The sequence below is a fragment of the Neoarius graeffei genome, chromosome 4 (assembly GCF_027579695.1).
Source record: "Neoarius graeffei isolate fNeoGra1 chromosome 4, fNeoGra1.pri, whole genome shotgun sequence".
Classification (NCBI taxonomy): Eukaryota; Metazoa; Chordata; class Actinopteri; order Siluriformes; family Ariidae; genus Neoarius; species Neoarius graeffei.
This window is the reverse complement of record NC_083572.1, coordinates 13,968,863-13,990,266: the sequence shown is the minus strand read 5'-3', so window position 1 is coordinate 13,990,266 and position 21,404 is coordinate 13,968,863. Positions and strand designations below refer to the sequence as shown.

Below are 21,404 nucleotides of genomic sequence, written 5' to 3'. Positions count from 1 at the left end.
ACCATAGTGCCCCTCCCAAAGAAAAACAACATAACATGCCTGAATGACTATCGCCCAATTGCATTCACTTCAGTTGTAATGAAGTGTTTTGAGAGGATAGTCATGTCATACATCAAAAAGGACATCTCAGACACAATAGACCCTTCAATTTGCATATCGTCAGAACCGTTCAACTGATGATGCAGTCAATGCAGCCAGCCGCACAGCCTTGTCACACCTGGAACACAGGGACACCTATGTTCGAATGCTGTTTGTGGACTACAGTTCAGCCTTCAACACAGTCATCCCCAGCAGACTGACTGAGAAGCTCTCCACCCTTGGACTGACATCCTCCCTCTGCTGCTGGGTCCTAGACTTTCTCACAAATGGACCCCAGGCTGTCAGAGTCGGTACCAGAACATCCAGCACCAAGACAGTGAGCACAGGGACCTCCCCCCCAAGGCTGTGTGCTCAGTCCACTCCTGTACACCCTCTTCACCTATGACTGCACCCCCACCCAGAGTAACACTTCCATCATCAAATTCGCAGACAACACCACTGTCACTGGGCTGATCACCGGCGGAGATGAGAGAGCCTACAGGGAGGAGGTGGCTCAGCTGGTCTCCTGGTGCCAGGAAAATAACCTCTCCTTGAATGCTAAGACCAAGGAGATGATTATTGACCCGAGGAAGAGGAGAGACCAGCACGCCTCGCTGCACATCAACGGGACACAGGTGGAGAGGGTGAAAACATTTAAATTCCTCGTAACTCACATCAGTGAGGATCTCACCTGGACACACAACAGACCATCAAGAAGGCTCAACAGAGGCCCTGTTTACATTATTTCGAATCAGCGGATCATCAGATTAACGTTTTTAAAACGATTCGCGTGCACACAGCAACCCCAATACACGATTCGCGTGCACACAGCAACGCCAATACACGGATACGCTAATCACATGACTAATTAGACGGCACGTCACATGATCCCAGTGCATATCGGGCATGCGCAAGTCACTCACCACTTGCAAGTGGAAGGATGGCAAGCGAACACCTTCTCCAGCAGATAAACACACCTGGCTGTGATGTTCATGTTCTCACTGAGTTTAAGCGCCTGAAGGAGGTTGAAATGTGTAAATAAACCTCAGTGCGGCTCAGCGCTTCCTCCTGCACTCCAAATCACTCCGCCCTGAACAGCGAGTGCCCTCTGGAGGGTGCGCACTCCGGCCCTGCGCAGCTCACAGAGCGCGCGAGTGAAGCGCACGAGCAGTGATTCGGGACTGAGCCACTGTGTGTGTGATCCCAACGCCAGCAAATCAGGAAGGTGGATGTCACAGTGACGTTGTCCAATGACGACGTCAGCTAGAGCTCAGCACAGCGTATCTGCATATCCTCAATGTTTACACAGCACCGGATCAGATACGAACTGGGTTGAATACGTCGGCCCTGGCGGATTCCCGTTTCCCGGCGTTTTAATGTGAACGGACAGTGCATCCGTGAAGAAAACGAGACAGATACGGTGTAATGTAAACTTGGCCAGAGACTCTTCTTCCTGAGGAAGCTGAGGAAATTTGGACTGTCCACCAAACTCCTCAGCAACTTCTACAGGTGCACAGTGAAGAGTGTCCTGACAAATTCCATCACTGTGTGGTACGGGAACTGCACAACTCAGGACAGAAAGGCTCTCCAGCATGTCATTAAAACAGCACAGTTCATCTGTGGAGCTGTCCTCCCTCCACTACAGGACATTTACAACACCCGGGTCACAAAAAGGGCACAGAGCATCATCAGGGACCAAACACACCCACAACACAGACTATTCACACTCCTACCATCTGGTAGACGCTACAGGAGTGTGAAAGCAAGGACTACTAGACTGACACAGTTTTTACCCCCAGGCCATCAGGCTTTTGAACCATGGATTATAATCACCATCTACCTCTATTTTTCCATCAGGCTTTTGAACCACGGATTATAATCACCATCTACCGTACCTCTATATTAGCAATTTTGCACAGGACATTGCACAGTATCTACCTCTGTTTGCACATTTTTTTTTTTTTTTTTAAATGTTATTGTTTTTCATTCTACTTTTATATTTTGGATTCCATATGCACTTATCTTGTTATATTGGTAAGCATAGTTTGGTCGGGCAGTTGCAAAATAAGAATTTCATTACCCAATAATAAACCGCTGTGTCTGTTACTGTGTATATGACAAACATCTTGAATCGTTGTGTCCCCAACTAGTCGCAGGCTGTCACAGCCCAGTGAGATACTGGCTTTAGGAACACCTGCACTCCTGTACAATCATGCAGTTTAATCAACTAACTCGTAGCACAATTCATAAAAATCATGCAGACACAGATCAAGAGCTTTAGTTGATATTCACATTAAATATCAAAATGGAGGGGGGAAAAAAAGTAATCTCACAGGGCTCGACATTTAACTTTTAAACCCACTTGCCCTGGGGGGCAAGTGGGGGTTAATTTCCACTCTCCCCCCCCCAATATTATCACTTGCCCCCTATTTTATAAGTACTACTTTTTTCTTTTTTTTTTTTTTTTAGGAAAACCATAGAATAGTTGTGAATTGCAACGTAAAATGAAGATCACGCATTGAGTTGAAGTTTGGTTATTGATTAAAGGTGGGGTATGAGATTTTGGAATAACAGTTCCCACAAGCCATATTTTGAAAAGAAACAAGCCCGCCCTCGCCATGCTCCCACCCCCCGCGCCTCATTAAGTTAGAGTGTAGAGAGCTTGGGAAAATAGCTCAAACTTTCTCATTTAAACTGTGTTTTCAGCCCCAATTTTCACTCCACACACAATTTTCTCAAAAGTAGTGGCCACACTTGTGCTGATTCACACAATGTGTCTACCTACACGATAGGACTTGCAGTTTTTGAATGAGAAGCCTGAAAGTGAGGAGAGGACAGGCGCGCAGCCCCATAGACTGCCATTATAAACTTGGCAGAAAAGTCACTCATTTTTAACTCGCTCTAGTGACCTCATTTTTTTACACTACAGACAAAAAATTACATCAGTGTGTTCAGGAGAGCCTTGTGGTGCTCACTGTGGAAGAATTTTGTGAATATCTCCTTCCGTTTTCGTGTAAATCCCCGTTGTTTGGAGGGACCTTTTTCTGCGCATTTCTGTCTCTCCCTGCTGAGCGCGGGTTGGGGGAGGGGCTGCTCGCTCTCTCACACATACACACAAGGGACGGGCTGCTAGCGGGCTTCAGTCTGATTGACGTGTCAGTATCCAATCATTTTGAGGTGGTACCTCGATATGATTGGATGGCGTTTTTCCTTTATTTTACACCGTAGACTGGATTAAAATATTTCGTTTTTGGGTCAAACCTTCTATTGTACTGCTTGCAACATGGGTGTGAGGAGCTTTTCAAGCAATATGGTAAAAAATACTCCTGAAAAAAATCTCATACCCCACCTTTAAGTTTGGTTACTTTTTGCTTTTACTTGTAACGGACAATAAGAATTTTATCCAAAATAGTTTTTCCTGCCTTAGTCGATTTCCATTTTGCATGCATGCAGCTGTTGTAAAGTTCAGCGTGTTTGTGTTGAACTCTCTCAGACTGTAGGTTTAGTACTCAATGTAGAAATCATAAAATAGAAATCTATCACAGTTTGTATGAAGAAAACAATAGGGTGCCAAGACCTTTGAACAGTACTGTGTTTGAGAATTTTTATATATGGGTTTTATTTATTTATTTATTTTTTTTTAAAAACATCATCCACCTCTAGGTTTAAAAACAAAACAAAAAAAGCCACGCTATGTCATGACAGACAGGATAACGTTTGAGTTTAAAATTGTCGGTTGTGGATGTTTTATACAGATCTGGCAACCTGTAACTGAACTCAGTGCAGCCGGTCTGTCATGACGCAGTGCGGGTTTTTTATTTTTTGTTTTTTTTTTTTATCCTAGAGGTTGATTTAAAAAAAAAAAAAAACCCTGATATATAAATAATTTTTTTTTTGCACAGGACTATGTTCCTCTGATAACAGAAACAAAGCTCCAGCTCTCTCTGCTCTAAATCTGTACTGTTCTTTCAGGATTTATCGCATGTCACTCCTTGTTGAGTTTTTTATGCCCGAGTTGTTTGAAACCAATCTGGGTTTTCTGTGTCGAATAAGGAAGCGGCTTCACCTGTAAGAAAATCAAAACACTTTCATGAAGGCGCTAACTCGAATGCGAGCAGAAAAAAATAAAACGAGATTCTTAAGCAAACTCTTCCATCCTCACTTCCGACTTTGTTTTGTAAAATACATTTTAAATACAATCGTGAATTTCTCTGGAGTTTTCAGGCTGAGCTCCTCTCCTCGTATTCTTTAACCACTCATTTCTTCCTTGTTCTTGAAGCATTTGCTTCTATTTGTTAACATTTTCCTTGATAGCGGGGAGACGGTAATGCCTTTTATCGATTTCTCTGTTTGAACAAGCAAAAATGGCGCAAAAGTTAACCATATTGAAGACAGATTAAGCCTTGCTTGCATGAAAGACTGTCTGTCTGACCCCAGCTGTAATTATCACGTGATGCGTGACGTCATGTAGAAGGGGTCTGTAAACAGTATGCGTACCATACTACAGCAGCGGGGGTATATAAAATAACTTGCGAAGCAGTAAATGAAACAGAGACTAAGAAAACAGCCAAGACATAATGGCGGATATGTAATGAGGGACGCTTTTAGAAACTGAAAAAAAAAAAAATCATCAAAAAGCCTAATTTTTGTGGTGCTAGTTTGTAATATATGCTCGTTCCAACTTGCCCAGTCAGGAATGTCGGGGACATATCCCACTTACCCGAATGCATGTTTCACTTGCCCCAGGCAATCCTAATGTCAAGCCCTGTCTCAGTGATTTTGACCATGCAAGATGGGCTGGTTTGAGGATTTCCACACACAGCAGTCTCTTGAGTTTACACAGAATGGTGTAAAAAACCAGACACATCCAATAAGTGGCAGTTCTGTAGGCGGAAATGGCTTGTTGCAGGAATGGAATCTGATGTGGTCTGATGTTCTGCTGTTGAAGCCCATCCACCTCAGGGTTTAGTGTGTTGTGCTGTGCTTTTCTGCTCACCAGTAGCTATTTGAGTTACCGCAGTATTCCTGTCAGCTTGAAGTAATCTGCCCATTCTCCTCTGAACGCTTGGATTTTATCCATTGCACTGCTGCCACATGATGGCTGATTGGATAACTGCATAAATGAGCAGGTATACAGGTGTTCCTCATAGCGTATATTAAAAAGAGGTCATATACTTACAAATCTCAACTATCGAATTTTGGGGAAAAAAAATGGTTGTATTGGCAGGTGAATAAGTACAAAGCTTTGCGTGTGAAAGAAAAAAAAATGTATATAGTGAAAGCTTGTTTAGCAAATGCTTTCTACAAACTTTATTCCAACATGCTGTTACTGGTGCAGGTTGCAAGTGTGCAAGCTTGATGTGTTTGTTTAGGAAAGGTTAAGGCAGGAAGGCCGAGAGAGGAACCAAAACTGGAACTAAACTTAAAAAAAAAAAAAAGCCATGGCAATATTGCTGTGGAAGCTGAGCCAAGAGGGCAAGATCGTGACTAGTCATGGGAAGAAACCGAGCATTAGGGTTAAAATTGAGCATGAGACTGAGAAAGAGAATACTGTAAAGGCTGCCACTAAGCTAAAGAGCAACACATTTACTTGAGAGGAAATGCTTTAAAAAAAAAAAATCCACAAACTCCCAAGAACAAGAATCGAGTGGAAAATCAATAAGTATTTATACAAAATATATATATTTTTGGTCGAACACTTTCATGAATTCTTCAGTTAGAGGTATTTTAAGCATGTCGAGAAATGTAGTACATTTTCAGAAGGAATAACTTGTGTGTGATAAGTCCCCCCCCCAAAATTTTGTGAGCAAAATTTAAAGCAAAGTGTTGGAAATTTTTATAAAATGACTAAAGAACTGCTTTGAGAAGCCTTTTAAGGTCTGTCTAATCCTAGATCATTTGATATGGAACAGTTGTAGGTTTGATTTCACTTTATATACAGAGGATATTACACAGTTGTGTGAAAATATGAAGTTTGAGTAGGGGTGGCACAGTGGTGTAGTGGTTAGCGCTGTCGCCTCACAGCAAGAAGGGCCGGGTTCAAGCCCCGGGGCCGGCGAGGGCCTTTCTGTGCAGAGTTTGCATGTTCTCCCCGTGTCTGTGTGGGTTTCCCCCACAGTCCAAAGACATGTAGGTTAGGTTAACTGGTGACTCTAAATTGACCGTAGGTGTGAATGTGAGTGTGAATGGTTGTCTGTGTCAGCCCTGTGATGACCTGGCGACTTGTCCAGGGTGTACCCCGCCTTTCGCCCGTAGTCAGCTGGGATAGGCTCCAGCTTGCCTGCGACCCTGTAGAACAGGATAAAGCGGCTAGAGATAATGAGAGCAGATCTTTGAGTGGTGAATAAATAAATATATATATATATATATATATATATATATATATATATATATATATATATATATATATACATACACACACACACGCACGCACACAAGTAATTGAAGCAAACGAGAGGTATATTTTTCAACACGAGAAGATAAACTTCATAACTTTGCACCACCGTGTAATGTTTTGTAATATATGGAGACATCCACAAACCCCCCGCAAGGTAGAATTTTCATTTTGAACTGGTTCACCATTTTGACAATGTGCTTCAAGTCAGCGGGAAAACACGTGGGAGTGACGTCATCGGAGTGAAATATTGAGAATTACTATACAGTGGCGCTTGAAAGTTTGTGAACCCTTTAGAATTTTCTATATTTCTGCATAAATATGACCTAAAACATCAGATTTTCACACAAGTCCTAAAAGTAGATAAAGAGAACCCAGTTAAACAAATGAGACAAAAATATTAGTCATTTATTTACTGAGGAAAATGATCCAATATCTGGGAGTGGCAAAAGTATGTTAACCTTGAGGATTAGCAGTTAATTTGAAGGTGAAATTAGAGTCAGGTGTTTTCAAATCAATGGGATGACAAATCAGGTGTGTGAGCACCCTGTTTTATTTAAAGAACAGGGATCTATCAAAGTCTGATCTTCACAACACGTGTGTGCGTAAGTGTATCATGGCATGAACAAAGATTTCTGAGGACCTCAGAAAAAGCATTGTTGATGCTCATCAGGCTGGAAAAGGTTACAAAACCATCTCTAAAGAGTTTGGACTCCACCAATCCACAGTCAGACAGATTGTGTACAAAGGGAGGAAATTCAAGACCATTGTTGCCCTCCCCAGGAGTGGTCGACCAACAAAGATCACTCCAAGAGCAAGGCGTGTAATAGTAGGCGAGGTCACAAAAGGACCCCAGGGTAACTTCTAAGCAACTGAAGGCCTCTCTCACATTGGCTAATGTTAATGTTCATGAGTCCACCATCAGGAGAACACTGAACAACAATGGTGTGCATGTCAAGGTTGGAAGGAGAAAGCCACTGCTCTCCAAAAAGAACATTGCTGCTTGTCTGCAGTTTGCTAAAGATCACGTGGACAAGCCAGAAGGCTATTGGAAAAGTGTTTTGTGGACGGATGAGACCAAAATAGAACTTTTTGGTTTAAATGAAGTGTTATGTTTGGAGAAAGGAAAACGCTGCTTTTCAGCATAAGAACCTTATCCCATCTGTGAAACATGGTGGTGGTAGTATCATGGTTTGGGCCTGTTTTGCTGCATCTGGGCCAGGACGGCTTGCCATCATTGATGGAACAATGAATTCTGAATTATACCAGCGCATTCTAAAGGAAAAATGTCAGGACATCTGTCCATGAACTTAATCTCAAGAGAAGGTGGGTCATGCAGCAAGACAACGACCCTAAGCACACAAGTCGTTCTACCAAAGAATGGTTAAAGAAGAATAAAGTTAATGTTTTGGAATGGCCAAGTCAAAGTCCTGACCTTAATCCAATTGAAATGCTGTGGAAGGACCTGAAGCGAGCAGTTCATGTGAGGAAACCCACCAACATCCCAGAGTTGAAGCTGTTCTGTACGGAGGAATGGGCTAAAATTCCTCCAAGCTGGTGTGCAGGACTGATCAACAGTTACCGGAAATGTTTAGTCGCAGTTATTGCTGCACGGGGGGGGTCACACCAGATACTGAAAGCAAAGGTTCACATTAGGGCTGCACGATTATGGAAAAAATGATAATCACGATTATCTTGATTAATAATCGTGATTACAATTTTGATCACGATTATTCTTGATGTTAGGGAAATCACTTAAATTTTATTTCACTATATTCAAACAATATGAACAGCTTTCAGTGCAGAATGAAATTTAAAAGAGAAATTCTGATTTCCAAATGAAATAAATGAAATTTATCCAAGAAATTATCAAAGGATGAAGGAACTGAAAACTCAGTTGCAACAATTACAGAGCATTATACTGAGGCCTACAAGTTTTTAGCTAGAAAGACCAGCCCATCAACATGCTCTGGCTTTAAACATGAGCGAAGGCAGGTCACAACATTGCCTCCAGTGCTAAATATGCTCAATCTGTTACCTACTCTCATGCTATCACCCCTTGAAGAAGATACCGCCAGTGTTGCCAGACACTGCTGACGTTTTCCAGCCCAAAATATGTTCAAAACCGCCAAAATGCACTTAAAACCGCCCAATCTGGCAACACTGGATACCGCTGCACTGAAGCTCTGCGCACTTGGCTTGCTTGCTTATTTAGGTGGAGTAATGAAACCTTACATGCGTTGGTTCACCCCCTAATGGTTTGGTGGAGTACTGGTCAAAAAGTGCTTGATCAGATATGCAGCAGAGCTCGCATTTTAAATGGAAATAAATCGCGATTTTCATTTAATTTAATCGTGGCAGACAAAATCGCGATTTTCGATTAAATTCAATTAATTGTGCAGCCCTAGTTCACATACTTTTGTCACTCACAGATATGTAATATTGGATCATTTTCCTCAATAAATAAATGACCAAGTATAATGTTTTTTGTCTCATTTGTTTAACTGGGTTCTCTTTATCTACTTTTAGGACTTGTGAAAATCTGATGTTTTAGGTCATATTTATGCAGAAATATAGAACATTCTAAAGGGTTCACAAACTTTCAGGCACTCCTGTACATACAGGACACACTTTCCATGGAATAAAAGCATTCTATTCCCTCCTAGCAGGCTTAATTCATTTGGTTTGATAACATGCGATGTCAGCATATCGCTTATCCTGTGTGTGTGTGTGTGTCACTCTACCCAATGTAGAATGAGTGTTGAATATGGTTTACAATATTGCATGGCTGTTAAGACAACATGATGTCATATGTCAGAGCTGATGCGAATATTCAACAAGAAAAAGTTTTCTGCTGCGTATGCGCAGAAGCATTTCTTTGTCTGCCGGCGGCGACCGCAGTAAACTCATCTCATTATCTCTAGCCGCTTTATCCTGTTCTACAGGGTCACAGGCAAGCTGGAGCCTATCCCAGCTGACTACGGGTGAAAGGCGGGGTACACCCTGGACAAGTCGCCAGGTCATCACAGGGCTGACACATAGACACAGACAACCATTCACACTCACATTCACACCTACGGTCAATTTAGAGTCACCAGTTAGCCTAACCTGCATGTCTTTGGACTGTGGGGGAAACCGGAGCACCTGGAGGAAACCCACGCGGACACTGGGAGAACATGCAAACTCCGCACAGAAAGGCCCTCGCCAGCCACGGGGCTCGAACCCGGACCTTCTTGCTGTGAGGCGACAGCGCTAACCACTACACCACCGTGCCGCCCCTGCAGTAAACTGTCGCAGTGAACTGAAAATGCCATAAGATACGTATTACATGCAAAACTTCTGCGCTAGCGAGTGACTGCGGCAATTTGTAAACAAACATGGCCGCCAGGTTTGCATCGTTAAATACAGAAGATTTTGAGAGAATTTTGAAAGAGGAAAGATGCGTTGAACACCCGAAAGGAACATATAATAAACAACGTCTGTCTTTTTTTCATGGTACATCAGATGTATTCCATTTAGCTAGCATGATACTGAACTCGTTTTCAACTCATTGTCGGTGCAGACACTTACGGATGCAAGCGCAGGGGAAAGCAGGTGCATTGCAAACTGTCAGCAAATCCAAATCAGTAAGCTGAAGATATAGTCAGGGACAGGCACGGGTCAGTCAATCAACAAACAGGGTGTCAAAGGGCAGGCAAGGAAACAGTCAGGAAATAAACGTTAACTGAGTCAAAACATGAGTCGTCAGGCAGGAAGTCAGAAGGCTTGATATGATCAGGTATAGAGACACAGAGCAATACTTTGCAACGGGTGTTTGTGACTGCTGAGCTTATATAGGGAAATGATTACTGGCAAATAGGAGACAGACGCACTTGTTAGTATTCCGGAGATGAGGGGCGCTGTGGCCATGTTTGGAGGCTGCTCCAAACTCAGGTTTTCAGCGCCGTTACTGACACTCATTCATGCGAGCTGAATGGAATAGACCACTCAACGCCAGCCAGTATTATTTAAAATGGGTCACTCAGAACTGCGATGTATTTCGTATAAAAAAAAAAAAAAAAAGTTTAACACGAGAAGTTAAACTTCAAATCTTCAAGCTAACGTGTGATTTTTTTTTTATTTTTTTTTTTTATTATATCGACACATTCACAAACAATTTATTGATTTCCTTACGAGTGACCTAGAGAGATTCATGGTACAGTTTTGGTTCTCGGATGTAGCCCATATGAAAAATGAGGTCACATATTTCCCAGTAAAACACTTGTTTCCATATAATTGTTTATTTAGCATCAGTTTTTCATACATTACAATATATTAGACTTTTCATTAAAAAGTTTTCTGTATTTTCTCACTACACACGGATATGCAGAACTGACTGACCGTCATATCTGCACATATTCTAGAGATGGGGTGGATAAAGATTTGATCGAAAATGCTCCCAGTTTTCCCTTTTAATTCCATGATGCTCTACTGTTTGATTTATGCAGCATTTCTTTAGCTTCCTTTGGACAATACGAGATCAACAGTGTTCAAAATGAGGTCAGAAAACAAATTTTTTTTTAATGATTGATTTTATAACCCTGACCAGCTCCATTGTTTCACCACACAAAGGAGTACCTGACTGGATGTCACACTCAATTTTAGTGCCAATTATTTCAGTTTCCAGCTTTTGTGCGTTATTTTACTTTCTTTTTGTACATCCTCTTTCATTCAGACGTCTGTAGTGAGCACTTTTATCCTGGTCAGGGTGACAGTGGAACACACCCTGCATGGGACGTCAGGGCACTCACTCACGCCTATGGATTTAGCACACATGCAAACTCCTCACCTTTCGGCGAAATTCGCCGTTTTGGTCCCAAAATAGGTCACTTGTGTGAATCGTGTAGATCCGAAGAGGTTTTTTTTTGGGGGGGGGGTAGGCAGGCTACAACGCTATTGTTGCCAAACATTTCACTTACAAGGTTACAGCCAATCAAGATAAACAGTTACTAACACGCTTCTTTTCCATTGGAGTTCTGATCAGCTGGTGCTCAACCCACTGCTGGTTGCCAGTCCTCGCTTACGAATATTCCACAGATTCAGACCGCAAAGTCACCTTTTTATAGAGAGATCTGGCAACCTCATCTCGCGACTGAATCTGAATACCAATGGAACAGTTTCCAGCGCGCTCGGGGGTGAATAACCATGGGCGGATCTACCGGGGTGGCAAAGAAAGCCTTGCCACCCCTGCTGCTACCCCAGTTGGCAGCGACGAATTCAAAGAAAAATTACGGCCAATTTGACATTTACGTGCGCGAATTTCCAATGTCCGACTGCGGCGAATGCAGCACGAGATAACGCCAGAGACTGGTTGTTTTGGAAAATTGAGAGGCGCGAAGCGAGGGAGCCAGGAGTCGCGAGGAAAGGAGACACGGGAGGAAAGGGGTAAAAGCTGATTAACTATCTATCAAAAAATGAAATTATAATGAATGAACAGTGCTAGCATAGTTGCGATGCTGATTTTGAGAGGATAAAAATCAGGTTGGAGAAGGTTATTTAGCTAACTATACATGTAAGGCAAAAAAAAAAGTGTGTTTCCGGTAACCCGACCGATCGAGAATTTCCGCGTCGAAATTGCCGACCGTAAAGTTTTTATTACAAATTTCCCTCGATATTTTAGTGTAAGCAGCGTTAGTTTGTCATAATTTTTTTGTTTCAACGCATTCAAGTTGTGAAAGAAACGATAAAAAGTAAAATGTTTTGCCACTTCTATCAGCCCTCCTGGCTGTAATGCAAATTGCTTCCTCTTCAGTATACAAGTGCACTTCCATGGCAGGGAAAAACACTACATTTTGCCGCCTATGTAGTCCCCTATTTATACAAATAGGAGTCATTCAGGATTCAGCCATGTTTTTGCTCCGTGTTTTTGCTCGACCCAAGTTCTACAGTAGGGTAGGCGAGGCCGGCTGCTTTTAATGGAAGTAGCCTAGCCTAGGACGTTAAACCATATTTTCACGTTATTTCTTGATGAGGTGTTTTCACATTCTCACATGAAAATATCATGAAATTACGTGTTATGTTATTACATGATAAATATATTGTAAAAAACGTGATAACTCTGTTAACAATATCTTTTCACGTAATTACTTGAGTCTAAGCCAATTTTATTTTATTTTTTTGAGTGTGGCAGCAATACGCTTCCGCAGATCATAACTCGAACTCTTGCGATATTTTTTTTATTCGTTTAAAGATTTAAAACACTTATTTTATTATGATGTGTGGTATAAAGGATTCTGTGCCAAAATACTATTTTGTAAGATGTTTACTTGTGTTAATTTTTTCGAACAAAATAAAACAAATTAAGAAAAAAAATTTCCTACCTACCGACCTTATTTTAGTATTTCATGTTACCTGAAACACACTTTTTTTTTTTTTTTTGGCCTAATGTTAGCTAGGTCTGACATTAGTTTTGTGTAAAGTTGGCCACAAAAGTTAATATTGATTCACCGTCTGTCAAGGAAAACATTGCTATTGGCTGAAGCTTATGATTCAAATATTGAGGATGTTAAACATGAGTTACATCAGACGAGGAGAGTACTAGACAGAAAAAAGGGGGAACAGGAGAGTCCTACCACTCTCATGGAGTTCACTGTTTTTGGACCCATACCAAGATGATGATGATGTTTTTTTTTTTAGTTGTTCAGGTTGTGTAAAATAGCGGTTGTCTTGCCTGTGAGCAGTGCATCCTGTGAACGAAGTTTTTCATCTCTCAGGCTCATAAAGACTTATTTGCGGTCGACTATGACAGAAAAGAGACTATCAAGTTTGGCTGTACTCAGCATTGAATCAAAGCGCACAAAAGCATTAGATCTTGATAAATTTGTGAAGCGTTTTGCTGAGCAACATGGAAATCGCCGCATTCAGCTGTTGTAGGCATGACAAGTTCATGTTATGCTCACTGGTGAGCCTTTACAAAGCGTGAGGGAAAAAAACTATAAAATGTGACACTGGTGTAAATGGTTTAAATCATGCTGAACTTGAAGCAGTGTTGTTATTGTTGTTTTTTAGTGTCTGTTCTTTTGCATATACAGTATAAAACTGTCCAGAAACGGTATAGACCTCATCTGAGAATGTGTGTTCTTCCTGAACAATAAAGGCATGAGATTAAGTTTATCTGTATGAGTTTGTAAATGGCAGTCTGTGCCCTTTTGTAGTGTGTACATACTATTTGTCGTCAAACTGTGATTAAATTCAGTATATATACATGTCTGTAATACGTTGCCACCCCTCAAAAATTCCTGCCCCCCTCTTGCCACCCCATAAATATTTTTCTAGATCTGCCCCTGATTTCACATAGGTGATGTCTTTAAGAAAATTGACAGACAGGGATTGGCCAGGTGTGTCCTCTGGGGTAGGTCTGTTAGATAGCACAGGCAGTAATATATACCTTTTTGTAAATAGCCCACTGTGTTGTACACAGGGGTGAAAATTAACTTCACAAAATATCAAACTTTACCGGCCACTGACAAATAAATGGTACAATTTACCGGCCACTCAACAGTAACTTATTAAGACATGTTTATGGAAAGTTATTTTGTACTGTATTAAATTCAAGATGTCACTGGTTGCAATTTTTTTTGTAACGTAGACTACGAAATGTACTTTTGCGCGCGTGCCGTGTCCCCGTGCATCCTTCTCACCTTTTTCACCCCTGACCAGTTTGCATGCCTGATTTAGAGTAGCCGAGCCACCTGCTGATATGTTTTTTGGAAATGGGAGGCAGACAGCATGTATCAAATCATGCACAGAGTTGGATGCAAAACAAAAAAATGAGTCAGGTAAGCATTGTAACATAGGTAAAAGAAAAATCAATCAATCAATGTGAATAAACAAACAAAGGATCAGACTCATTACTAGAATAACTAAGAGCAAGACTTCACAACGCTCTTAAAAGTCTGGGCTGTTTAAATGATCATGTGGTGGTATCCGTCGTCATGTATTATGGGATGTGGTTAGCGGGAGCTAATCTAATCTAATTCGAACTTTTTTTTTTTTTCATGGTTCTGAAAATACGGAACTCTTGTGGTGTATTCACACCTACGTTGTTTGGTCCGGACCAAACGAACCAAATTTCCCTTGGTCCGGACCTTTTGGGTTGGTCTGAATACAAACCACCGAACTCTGGTCCGGACCAAAGGAACCCTGGTGCGGATCTTTTGGAGGTGTGAAAGCAGACCGGACCTAATCCGACAGTTTTGCTTTTTTGTACCTCGGGAGCTTCCGTCGTTTGTCGAGCATTATGGGAAACAGAGTCTTGACACTCCACCGCAAACACTGTTTCGGTTGTCAAGGGAACCTTACAACAGTTGTTCAGTCATTCAGACCAGTGGTAGGCTAGACTACAGAGTACAAAAAATGAGTAGGGGGCAAACGTGGGCCGAGGAAGAAACGCGTACCCTTGTGGATATGGGCAGATGTCCACATATGAGCTTTTGGAGAGAACGCACAAAAATGCCAACGTGTTTGCTGTATTCAGTGAGAAAATGAAGGGGTTCACGCGCTCCCCAGAACAATATCGGCTAAAAGTGAAGAAACTCCGTCAGACCTACATTAAAATCAGGGACATTCTTTCAAAAAGTGGCGGTACTAGCGACTTGCGTGAAGAGCCAGAACTGTCACAACATGATGTGCGCTCATCAGCGCTATCCTCCGTAGCCGCCTTGCCCTTTGTCGTCGTCGTTGATAAATTACTTGTACAACAGCATAGTAATCGCACAATTGTGAAAACAGTAAAAACATATAGCTTTGATGACATTAAAAAGAATAACAGCACGGAAAGCTGCCATGACTACTTTTGAACTTAACGCTTTGTGCGCGTGTCGTCTCTGACCAATAGCTGAACGACCTCAGGGCGCGTGGCTTTGTTGACAGATTTTGGTCCGCTTACTAAAATGTACAGTGTGAAAGCGAACTGCACCAAAATGGAAAAAAAAAAACCCAAAAAAACAACCCAAAAACACACATTTGGTTCGGACCAAAGCAAGTGAACTATCCTGGTCTGAATACACCCTTAGTGGTAGTTTCTTAGCAGACCTAGATATTGTTATACTTTTCGAGCATTGCATAAAAATGTCCAAGTATTGTGATTTTTGTGAATCTGCCCAACAATCAGACAATCTAATAAGGTTCCATCTCCTAATTCATTCTCAACCCCAAACTTAATAATGCTGAGGTCACAAATTGTCTGAGCTTCCGCCTCAATTAATTATCTCCTTCTGTGGAGCAGAGAACGAGGCGAGATTGCATCAGTTTAATATGAATGGATTTCCTGCAGCTCTGCTGTGGGTCATGTGGACATGAAGGGTTTCGGTGTGGTCGCGGTGTCTAAGGGGCTCCTGAGGATCCAAAGGAAATGCTTCTTGGCAGGCAGTGCATTAGTGCGTCACAAAACACTGCAAAGCTCTAACACGGACACACCCATGTACATGAAAAAAGCAGATGGAGGACCAGACTGAAAGAGATAAAGTATGAAAGGTAGAAAAAGTCAGGACAAAAAACAAGATTGAGTCTTGGCTTCTGGCTCTCGGTCATGAAAGAGAGACCGAGAAATAGAGGGTCTACATGGAGAAACAGTGAGGAAAATCACAAGTGGATGAGTCATCTACTGCTGTGGATTAAAGCGCCTGGTAGCAGTCACTGCAGAGCAGCATGAAGTGAGGAGAGAAGGAAGGAAGGAAGGAAAGTGTGTCCAAAAGAGAGCAAAAAGAAGCAGCAATCCCAATGTGATTGCTTTTGTAATATAGAGGTTAAATAAATAATAAGACTGGGCGGTGAGTCACGGATCTCTTGTCCACCCACGACCTCCAGCCACGGCCGACAAACAGCATTACATAACAGCAGAGAAGCTGGAAGCTAACCTACAGTGGAATTTATTTTTATTATTGATATCAGCATGGTGAGAATATTGCTATATAATTGATCTTTGTAATCTTACAAATCGGTAAGAGGAAGACATTATTAGTTGTGGCTTGAGGAGCAAAATGATAAAAAGAGCTCTGAGAAATCTGATGGTCGGTTCTCAAGGATTGCTGGTGAACTCGTGGTAGTTAAAATTCTGGCATGACGACCAAGACTTCGAGTTCAAAAGGGTAGCACCAAAAGGTCCATCTATGCTTCAAAGTGTCCACCGAGAAACCTAAAGGTTAAAAATCGGTAGCTAGTAACGCAATAGCACATGGTGACCTAGTTAGGTAGTTACTGTAAGCGCGTTAAATAAGGGTTTCACGGAGCACATCGTCTTTGCAGTCTCGACCAAGCATCACCAAGTGATGGCAAACATCTTGGCTACGAGATGGAACGTTCTGTCCTCACATCACAAGTGAAAAATATTTGAGTCTTGCTAATGTTTACTTAATCTTGCCTTAACCTTATTCTCACCAATGTGTTGCCAGTACATCGAGTCTCAGAGGAAACAAAGAATTGCTCAAAAACAAACAAACAAAAACAAAACACCAAACAAATCGATCATTGATTGATTGCAAAACAACATTCAAATATTTATCCGAGCTCATCAGTAATCATGGCTACAGGACAAGGGAATGGATTATGGACCTGTCCCAATCTGTCTTGAGTCCCGAAGTCCTTCAAGTCCACACTTTGCAGACATCATCAAAGTGAGGACATACTGTACAGTGAGCATTCTTTAACGGTGCATTAAAAAAAAAAAAACACAACTTTACTTCCAACATTCTCGTACTGCTACTTTATTGTATACTGCATAGTTCATCAGCCATAGCTAGCAAGCATTAGTCTCTCATTTTAAACCAGGCTGGGCTTATTATTCGCTGTACAATGACAAAATTATATAAAGAAAAAAAAAAAGTTAACATTTTATCAACCACAAGCAACAAAAATTATTGAAAAGAATGCTGCTGTATAACCAATCAGATAATACAACACTTAATTTTAAAAAAAGGGTCATTTTGGGGGGAAAAAAATAAAGATTGGTACAAACATTGTGGGCGGCACGGTGGTGTAGTGGTTAGCGCTGTCGCCTCACAGCAAGAAGGTCCTGGGTTCGAGCCCCGGGGCCGGCGAGGGCCTTTCTGTGTGGAGTTTGCATGTTCTCCCCGTGTCCGCGTGGGTTTCCTCCGGGTGCTCCGGTTTCCCCCACAGTCCAAAGACATGCAGGTTAGGTTAACTGGTGACTCTAAATTGAGCGTAGGTGTGAATGTGAGTGTGAATGGTTGTCTGTGTCTATGTGTCAGCCCTGTGATGACCTGGCGACTTGTCCAGGGTGTACCCCGCCTTTCGCCCGTAGTCAGCTGGGATAGGCTCCAGCTTGCCTGCGACCCTGTAGAAGGATAAAGCGGCTAGAGATAATGAGATGAGATGAGACAAACATTGTTCCATTACATTACTCATGCTGAGACTGAGAATCAAGTCTCACAAGTGATGTATACATCACACTGCCCCGCCTTATTTCTTCCTCAAAAAATATATATTTTTTCTTTCTTCAGGATGGACGATATTCAGCTGTGTAAAGACATCATGGCTCTGAAGCAGGAGCTGCGCAAGATTGTGGCCGTGCCAGGTCGGTACCCTCGCCTTCAAATAACATGCATTAAATCGCACGACATGACGACTGCTTCTCAGTCGTGTTTAATTGGTTGGGTTGATGCTGGAGATGGGGCAGGGAGCACCATTGTTATTACAAAGCATTCACAAAAGGATTAGTCCTGAAACTGATTAAAACGTACAGCTGTAGCAGGTTTGGTCTGAACAACGCTGTTTTTAAGCACAGCTGGCGGGTTTTGTGACTTGTGAGAGGTTCACGTGGCTGTCAGTAAAGATCGTGCGTGTTGTGTTGCGTCAGCATTTGTTTGTCTAAGAGAGAAAAAGAGAGGGAAGCATTTGTGCGCATATCTTCATTTCTCAGAGATGCTGTCAAGATTATGTTCGCTTTGTGTGAAAAAAGCTGAGCTGGCACTTCCTGTCCTCCACACGCTCTGCCCTTCAGCTTCCATCACTGTGTGTATGTCAGGTTTATTAAAAAAAAAAAAACCAGATATGAGTGACCAGGATAAACTAAAGCGAATTCCTGAAGGCAAAACTAATAGTACAAGATGATTGGCCATGCAGGATGGATTATGTCTATTATGAAAATACAACAGCTACGAGAATAGAATAGCTATGAATATGGGAAACCTATGAGAATACAGTAGCTACGAGAATAGAAGAGGAGGTACGATAATACACAACCACCCAGTGCCAGGAGTCCAAGAGAGCAAAACTGGCTCAGGGTTAGACAGGTGGTTTACACTTTCTATTAAAATCACAACTAAATTAGGGAGAAAAGCCAGGGAGATAAAATAGCCACGAGAATAGTACAGATATATGATAGCTAAGAGAATGGACTAGGACAGGTATGAGAATACAGTAGCTACAAGAATATAAAATCTGTGACAAACAAACAAAAAACCTCCATAAAGCCATGGCCTAATGGTTAGAGAAGCAGCTTTGGGACCAAAAGGTCGCTGGTTTGATTCCCTGGCTCAGCAGGAATGGCTGAAGTGTCCTTGAGCAAGGCACCTAACCTCCAAATGCTCCCCAGGCTGCTCTGGGTATACTGTACCCAGATAAGAGCGTCTGCTAAACACCATTAATGTAAAATAATGCTGAATTGTTATGCTTACATTCACTGATCCCATTTATTTCCTTTTTCCTCCCAACCCAGAGAAAGAGAAGAGTAAGAAGCACCAACAGAAGGAGGAAGAGCTGATTCAGAAGATCCATAAGCTGGTGGAAAAGAGGGATTTCCTAGTGGATGACGCAGAGGTGGAGAGATTGAGGTGTGTACAAGAGCGAGATCAAATAAATAAATAAGAGAAAAGTTACGGCAGAGAAAAACGGTGTCTAGAGATGCCGATTTGTCACGCCGCAGTCTTATACTCCTACACGTTGTTTTCCAGAGATAATAAGGAGCTTGCACTCTGCACTTGCCCACATGCCATTTATTTAAAAAAAAAAACAACAAGTATTTAGTGGCTAGAAAGAAGATTCAATTCCCATTTACTCCACAAGTCAGACCAGGTCTGGACTAATCCTGGGTCTGATAAATTGGCTCTTGGTAGAGCATTGTGAAAAGCTGCATTGTGTGATTTCCTTAAATTGCAGGTTTTTGTTCTAACCAAGCAGGAGCTACACTGGTCCTTTGTGGATAATATAGAATTGCACATCCCCTGATTTAGTTCAAGCTCGTTTTACATTCTGATGAGAAATGATATGCTTTCTGTGACTGAACCAGGCACAATTATCCAAAAAAAAAAAAAATCTATTAACTGATTGCACATTGAGGCATTTGCATGCATGTCAATTATCTGTGCATTCACAGCATCCATTGGGAAACTCAAAACATACCAGAAGATAACAGCTGAACACTAGTCACAGCAATCAAGCAGCAAAATAAAAATGGATGTACAAGACAAGCAACAAACAAGGAGAGAAAATCAGTAAAATGAGTTGGAATGATGAAGATGGAAAACCAGAAGTCATAGTTGTGGATTTTCACTGCCTGGGAGAGCTGAGAACGGACCAGAGCTTTAAAAGTTTCATGGAGCATTACATTAGATTACAGGCGTTTAGCAGACCGTCTTATCCAGTGTGACATACAACAGGACCTGGACGTTTAAAAAAAAAAAAAAAAGGATATAAAAAAACACACACCCTGCCAGGGAGCAGTTGGGGATTCAGTTGATTGCTCAAAGCACTTCAGTCATTGCTGCTGGTCCAGGGAATCAAACCGGCAACCTTTTGATCCCAAAGCTGCTTCTCTAACCTTTAGGCCATCGCTTCCCCTACTGCTGCTGGACTGGCATTGTTTTATATCCATTTTTGGTCTTCTGAATGAATCATGCAGACAAAAATCAGTTCCTGCCCATGTGTAAGCTAAGCCAGTCAGATAATCAGACATCATGTTAAACATCTCATGTTCAGTGTGTGCGCACACATTTGTGGCTAGCCAATAGGCTATATATTGACCAGGTTTCTAGGCCAATGACATTTTATCATGATTTTGTAACGCTGAATCAGGGCGGGGCAGCACGGTGGCATAGTGGTTAGCACCTTCACCTCTCAGTAAGAAGGTTCTGGGTCTACATGTTCTCCCCATGTCTGTGTGGGTTTCCCCCAAAGACATGCAGGTTAGACTAAATGGTGGCTCTAAATTGACCAGAGGTGTGAATGTGAGTGAATAGTCGTTTGTCAGCCCTGCAATGACCTGGCGACTTTTCCAGGGTGTACCCCGCTTCTCGCCCATAGTCAGCTGGGATAGGCTCCAGCTTGCCCACGATCCTGCACAGGATAAGTGGTTATGAATATTGGATGAATCGGGGCATCTTTGGAAGGCTCCACATTTAGAGAGTTCTGTATCGCAAATGTTTCCTTGGGCGAGTTTGGGAGGATGAGCTTTGGCGTCAAGTCTAAACCTTAAAGTGCATATCCTGGACCAATTTCTTTTTTTTTTTTGTAAATAAAAAAAGTATGTCCCTTTATACATTCATCCAGAAGGGTAATTTTGCACAAGGCCATCTGTCTACAGCAGAAAAAAAATGAAATAAAATGCGTCTGGAAAAATCCCAAGGGAGTCTGGAGCTAGTCTGGCTAACGCGACTTCAAAGCTCTGCGAGCATTTGGTCTGGCAAAGATATATTAAGCCCAACCGTTTCCCAAAGTGCGTGGTTGACCTGCCTCCCTGAAATGCCTCAGTTTGCTACTGGTCGAAGCCAGAAAAGGCTGTGATGAAGCTTAAACCAATCACATCACTCTTTCCTCTGATGTATGTGATGCGACGGGGCTAACTGGTAGATTAAACTCTTACCGAAGCCGGTCGGGAGCAAGGCGAAAACGTCCTTCCTTTCAATAAATACCTCCAGGGCTGCTCTTTGCTCCGTTT

At 42.0% G+C, this 21,404-nt stretch overlaps 1 protein-coding gene across 2 annotated transcripts in view; it reads left to right on the top strand.

The window, feature by feature from the left end:
* The window catches only part of bmerb1 (bMERB domain containing 1), a 65,459-nt gene that overhangs the window by 33,562 nt on the left and 10,493 nt on the right, over positions 1 to 21,404 (top strand). For both annotated transcript variants that reach the window (XM_060918903.1, XM_060918902.1), the window contains exons 3-4: positions 17,971 to 18,044; positions 19,188 to 19,302. In XM_060918903.1, the coding sequence (XP_060774886.1) occupies positions 17,971 to 18,044; positions 19,188 to 19,302 (189 nt within the window). The remainder of the gene's footprint in view (positions 1 to 17,970; positions 18,045 to 19,187; positions 19,303 to 21,404) is intronic.